Source organism: Lactuca sativa, chromosome 1, assembly GCF_002870075.4.
Source record: "Lactuca sativa cultivar Salinas chromosome 1, Lsat_Salinas_v11, whole genome shotgun sequence".
NCBI classification, from domain to species: Eukaryota; Viridiplantae; Streptophyta; class Magnoliopsida; order Asterales; family Asteraceae; genus Lactuca; species Lactuca sativa.
Window position 1 is genome coordinate 33831112 of NC_056623.2, and position 6629 is coordinate 33837740.

The following is a 6629-nucleotide window of genomic DNA, read 5'->3' on the forward strand; positions in this document are numbered from 1 at the left end:
TGAGTACACCCGACATACTCATCAGATATGGACCTTGCGAGTTTTAGGCCTCAGTTTGGGCCGTGTAGGGGATTTTGGTTCTTTGGGCCTTAGTGGGCCATCAGAAGTCAGATAATGTGGCCCAAGAAGATGTTTTGGCTTAAGGTAAGGCCCATTGGGGGGATTGGGCCCAATTTAGCAAATTGGGCCATTAGTGGGCTTGGAAAGCCTACCTAGTGTTGGGTTTTGTTTTGGTATTGGGCCTTGGCCCAAATTAGAGAAAAGACAAAATGAACTATATGGACCCCCTTAGTCGGGATTGATAGCCCATATGTTGACTCGGCATTCATTATTTTGGATAGTTTGGGATTTTCGGTGAGACAGCACTTCGAGAGTCGATACTTTAGTTTAGACCGGCATTGCAAGGTGAGTTATACTCACTATATCAACAGGGTCTAAGGCACCAAGGCCGGCCCTTTATTGGATTTGTATTCGGGTATTTGCTTGATATGTTTATTAATCTGCTAGATCTGCATCCTATTAGTTAGGATGCTATTATGTTAGTGACCTATTTTAGGTCGGTATCCTGGTATATAGGATGATGTTATGTTAGTGACTGATTAGGTCGGTATCCTGGTTATAGGATGGTTGCTATGTTAGTGATCTGTTAGATCGGTATGATTATCTGTTATATACATGCTAGCGTATGATATTTATGTGTACATGATTGTTTGATTGGTATGGGGGTTGGGTTGAGGCGGGTCATGCTTCGTGCTATAAGCTTACATACCTAGGGCGGACCGGATAGACTGCAGGCCCAGGAGGGCATATATGTGACTGTGATTGTAGCATTTGGATTGGAGTATTATGCGCTTAATGGGAAAGTGACTTATCAGGGGATTGCGCTGAGCGTACATATAGGTACGCCCAACGTACTCACCATTTAGCTAGTACGCCTAGCGTACTCATCAGATATGGGCCTTGCGAGTTTTAGGCCTTGGTTTGGGCCATGTAGGGGATTTTGGTTCTTTGGGCCTTAGTGGGCCATCAGAAGTCAGATAATGTGGGCCAAGAAGATGTTTGGGCTTAGGATAAGGTCCATTATGGGGATTTGGCCCAATTTAGCAAATTGGACCATTATTGGGCCACTAGTGGGCTTGGAAAGCCTACCTAGTGGTAGTTTTTTTTGGTATTGGGCCTTGGCCCAAATTAGAGAAAAGACAAAATGGACAATATGGACCCCCTTAGTCAGGATTGATAGCCCATATGTTGACTCAACATTCGTTAGTTTGGATAGTTTAGGATTTTCGATGAGACAACACTTCGGGAGTCGATACTTTAGTTCAGACCGACATTACGAGGTGCGTTATCCTTACTATATCAATAGGGTCTAAGGCACCAAGGTCGGCCCTTTATCGGATTTGTATCCGGGTATTTGCTTGATATGTTTATTGATCTGCTAGATCTGTATCCTGGTAGTTAGGATGGTATTATGATAGTGACATGGTTTAGGTCGGTATCCTGGTATATAGGATGATGTTATGTTAGTGACCGGTTAGGTCGGTATCCTGGTTATAGGATGGTTGATGTGTTAGTGATCTGTTAGATCAGTGTGATTATCTGTTAATGTACAAAGAAAATATAGTGTTCCGAAACGAAGATGAACAGTAGAATCTGAAGCATACCGAAGCTCGGAACCATTCGGAATATGAATAGGAAGTTCTGAAATGTTTCGAAGTTCGATACCATTCAGAGCATGAACAACTACTTTGCAATTACGAAGTTGGTTTCGGAACTGATTCTACTTCGATCATCCCTTACCCTTGTAAAATCTGATTGAATGAAGCTTCAGGTAGGGCTTTTCTCAAAATATCAACCAACTGATCTGAGGGTCTAACGAAATGAACTTCGATGTTTCCATCCTCGACATGATTCTTAATGAAATGGTACCTCAGTGCTATATGCTTCGTCTTAGAGTGTTGCACTGGATTGTGGCATATTCCAATAGCGCTTTCGGAATCACAATATTGAGGGATTTGCTTCATATTCATTCCATAATCCCTAAACTGATTCTGAATCCACATTACCTATGGTGTACATGATGTTGTAGCAATATGTTCTGCTTCATATGTAGATAAGGATACACAAGTCTGTTTCATAGATTGCCAACTAACAAGCTTGCCATCTAGAAATTGACATCCCCCAGAAGTGCTTTTCCGATCAAGGCCACATCCACCTAAGTCAGTGTCGGAGTATACTTGCATGAAGGATCCAAAATTTGATGGATACCATATACCAAGAGAAGTAGTCCACTTTAGATACCGAAAGATATTCTTAACAGCCAACATATGAGGTTCTCAAGGATTGGCTTGAAATCGAGCGCAATAACACGCAACAAACATAATGTCAGGTCGACTAGAAGTTAAATACAACTAAGACCCAATCATTTGACGATACAAAGTAATATCAGCTGCTAGTTTATCAAGAGAAGGAGTGATTTTCGTTCCGAATGCCATAGGAACTTTGTCCTTAGAATCACCCACCTATCCGAATTTCGCCAATAAAGTCTTAGTGCAGGCTTCTTGATTGATGAATATACCTTCTGAACTTTGTCTTATGTTTAAACCAAGGAAAAAGTTAATTTTACCCATGGAACTCATTTCAAATTTAATTTCCATTAGTCTTCGTAATTCAACTGTTAAGCTGGGATTAGTAGATCCGAAAATAATATCATCAACGTAAATCTAAACAATTATTAGATGGTTACCTTCCTACTTATGAAAGAATGTAGGATCAATAGTACCTTGTTTAAATTTAGATTGCTTCAGGAAATTAGTCATAGTTTCATACCATGTCATCGGTGCTTGTGTAAGACCATATAGCACTTTATCCAAAACATTGCAATGATTCAGAAGTCTTTCATTTACAAAGTCTGGAGGTTGTTCCACATAGAATGCTTGTTCGAGTTCACCGTTCAGAAATGCACTCTTCACATCCATTTGATATACATCAAAGTTTTTGTGAGTTGCAAAGGCAAGAAAAATCCGAACAGATTCCAGTCTAGCCACTGGTGCGAACGTTTCTTCGTAGTCTATTTCTTCTTCTTGACAATACCCTTTAACGACCAACTGAGCCTTGTTACTAATAATGTTTCCTTCTTTATCCATCTTATTCCGAAACACCCATTTCATTCCGACTACAGATGCATCATTCAGAGTAGGAACCAATCGCCTTACTTTATTTCGTTCAAATTCATTGAGTTCTTCTTGCATAGATTGAACCCAATCTGCATGATCAAGAGCAATTTTAATAGTTTTATGATCAATTTTAGAAGTGAAAGAATTAAACATGCAAAATTCCAATTTTGAAAATAATGCAGTTTCTTTCGCTTTTTTGTTGAGCTTGAGTAAGAACACCTGATGAAGAATCTCCAGTCACTTGAGATGGTGGATGATCTTTAGTCTATTTCTTCGTTGGAGGGTAGTTGTGATCATAAGTTGGATCAACATCATCAAAAACTTTTTCGAATTCAGATTGTACATCCAAATCATTATTTTCATTCTCCCCCTGGAAGTTTGCATGAGACCCGTCGTTCGGAATTGAACTCTCATCCTGGAGTGCATAATCGGTATTGAGGTTTGGAGTGGAACTCTCCCCCTGGACGGAGACATCAGAATGTTCTCGATGAGGTTCATTTGGAATTGGTTGCTTATGAGGATTCTCGTTGTCTTCAATAGCCTTATTGATAATCTTTATTAACGTATCTTCTTGATTATCCTTGGCCTTCGATTTTGAGGAAATGGATTTAACAGGTTCATCAAACAAATTTAGAAATTCCTCATATAAATTCATAATAGGAAGCGTCATACAAATTGTTGACAGGAAGATTTCCCCGGACTGACAATCTTCATTCTGATACTTTTTCATATAGTTATCATCAACGGTAACGTATTAGCTTTCTTCAACTTATTTTGATCATTTGTTTAGAACCCGATATGCCTTTGAAGTTAGCGAATATCCCACAAAGATTCCTTCATCGGCGTTTTCATCAAATTTGTTCCGATTTCATTTGGAATTGAGTAGAAAACACCTGGATCTAAAGACATGAAAGAATTTAACATTAGGTTTCTGATTGTTAAGAATTTCATATGGAGTAATCAGAAAATGCTTATTAATGTAAGATCGGTACTGCGTAAAACACGCGGTTGCAACAGCATCACCCAGAAGTAAAAAAGTAGATTTGCAAATGAAAGCATAGTTCTCGTAACTTCATAAAGAGACCAGTTTCGTCTTTCAACTACACCGTTCTACTGTGGAGTGTAAGGCGACGAGAAGTTGTGAGAAATCCCTTTGCCAGTTAAAAGTTCTTCAACTGTATGATTTTTGAATTCCAAACCGTTTTCACTACGAATTTTCCGAACATGCTTTCGTAATTGGAGCTCAATCTGGTTGCTAAAATTTATCAGCTTCTGAGTTGCTTCGGATTTGTATCTAAGAAACAACACCCAGGTAAATCTAGAAAAATCATCAAAACAACCAAAATATATTTTTTTACCACCAATACTTTCAATTCTTGAAGGACCACAAAGATCAACGTGCAATAATTCTAGTGGCTCAATGACTTTGGTGTTTATGATCGGTGGGTGACTCTTTCTGCTTTGTTTTCCGAGCTCGCAGGCAACACACAAATGTTCCTTTTTGAATTTCAAAATAGGTAGACCACGAACAAGATCACCAATTACAAGCTTGTTAATATCCTTGAAGTTCTGATGGGAAAGCCTTTTGTGCCATAGCTAACTATCATCCGAAGATGCTTTTGTAAGCAAGCAAATAAATGGTTTCCATTTGATCGGATTCAAATTCAGAGGATACACCTCTCACTTCCTTTTTGACTTTAGAAGAACCGCTTTTGTTTTCTTCTCTATGATTTCGGAACCTTCTTCATCAAAAGACACCTTTAGACCTGTACCAACAACCAATTGCGAAATACTTATTAGATTGTGTTGCAAGCCTTCAACATATGCTACCTTCCGAATTGAAAATTCTACATTCGTTATGATTCCAGATCCTTTTATCTCTCCAGTAGCTTTGTTTCCAAACTTCACTCTTCCACCATATTTTAAAGATCGAAAATCTCTTAGTTCTTCTTTCTTCCCAGTCATGTGACGAATACAACCGCTATCGATGTACAATTCGGAATCATACTGTTCGTCACGCATAACCTGCAAAATTTAGAGAGTTTTAGGAACCCAAACCAACTTGGGTCCTTGTGAGGATTTCTTTTTAACGGGAAAGATTTTTGTTTTGTCAACCCAAAAGTATTTTCTTTTCAAAATACGATTAATCCCCTTTTCCATTTTGAAAACTTCAAACTTTTGTCACAAAGATTAACTTCAACCGAATTATCTTTTCGTTGAATGTATTCACTGAACTTCGAAGCCATTCTTTTTTAAAATTCTTTTTCCTCCTTTTTCAATTTTGCTTCGTACTCTTTGAGAGTATTTTTGGTTCCGAAGCAATTTTGCTTTTACCCTTAAAATCTTGGGATTTGACAATTGGTTTTGAAAACTGTGGTTTTGAAGAAGGCTTTGATTTTGGATTCAGAATTGGAGATGAATTCACATTTTGATTAGAATATCGTGTTGAGTTAACAGAACTCTGATTGGAATTTATATTTTCCAAAAACACTTTCTTTCTTTCAAATTCTTTCTATATCTAGCATCCAACTGTCTTTTATTAGCAATTATCTCTTTAGCAGATTTGTGAATGTTAGCTTTCGGTTTTTCCTTTCAGACTGGCTTTTCGTTTTGTTTCGAAGAGGTTTCACTAGAAACTCCTTTGTCCCGCTTGGTCCGGCCTTTCCGTAACAAAAGATCCACACAATTCAGTGGTTCTGAAATGTATTTTCCTTTTGTTTTCCAAGAGGTCATTTCCGAAAGACATTTTGTTTCATCCACATTATCTATCGGCTTTGACCAGAAGAACTCATCACAACCCTTCACATTATCATTATCAACCAGGGACATTAATTCAGATGTATGTTCAGTCCTTTCTTTACAAAAACTTGATTCAGAATTGTTTGTACTTTCGGAAAAACTGTTGTTTTTTCTTTTAAAACATTAGAACCTTTATTTTCTACAACACGAACAAATTCAATTGAGTTTTCTGAAATCAAATTTTTCTTTGGTTCATCACAATTTTGTACAAAAGCAGAACAATCAATTTTTTCCTCTACAGAAATTTCACTCATTTTTTTTCATCGAATTCAGAAATATTCTCAGGATCAAGAGTATTTTCCGAATTCAACTTCTTGCATAATAAGCCATACTTCTTTATAGAAGTTAATTTTACTTCTTCTCTATCCTTATCATTTAACACTTCTTTCAATATATTTTTGTGTTCTTTTGAATGAATGTATTCCTCAATTTTCTCAAGACCAACCCTATATGAATCAAAAACGTCATCTAAAGAAACAATCGATTTCCATTTATAGCAATTAACATCGATTTCAACCTCTTTCAATTCAAGAAAGGATAAAATCATTTCATGCAAACATTTCCCTATTTCACAATTCAAATGCATTTGAGTAATATTAAAATATAAACGCTTAGCAACTAAACAAAAAATATTCCTCTATTTCAAAAGTGCAA

The 6629-nt window shown here is 37.3% G+C and overlaps 1 protein-coding gene across 1 annotated transcript; it reads right to left on the reverse strand.

Annotated features, from left to right (window-relative positions):
• Positions 1–4286: 4286 nt before the first annotated feature.
• On the reverse strand, positions 4287–5422 carry LOC111913614 (uncharacterized). Its single transcript, XM_023909339.1, has 3 exons — positions 5318–5422; positions 4861–5201; positions 4287–4470 (listed from the first exon to the last, which is right to left on the reverse strand). The coding sequence occupies exons 1-3, from the start codon at positions 5420–5422 to the stop codon at positions 4287–4289; spliced, it is 630 nt and encodes a 209-aa protein (XP_023765107.1).
• Between the last annotated feature and the right edge of the window lie 1207 nt (positions 5423–6629).

Coding starts and splice junctions, on each gene's coding strand:
- LOC111913614 (XM_023909339.1), bottom strand. CDS start 5,422: ATGGCTTCGAAGTTCAGTGAATACATTCAACGAAAAGATAATTCGGTT. Junction 5,202..5,317: donor AATGGAAAAGGGGATTAATC/GTATTTTGAAAA, acceptor TAAATTTTGCAG/GTTATGCGTGACGAACAGTA. Junction 4,471..4,860: donor CTTCTAAAGTCAAAAAGGAA/GTGAGAGGTGTA, acceptor GTTGTTTCTTAG/ATACAAATCCGAAGCAACTC.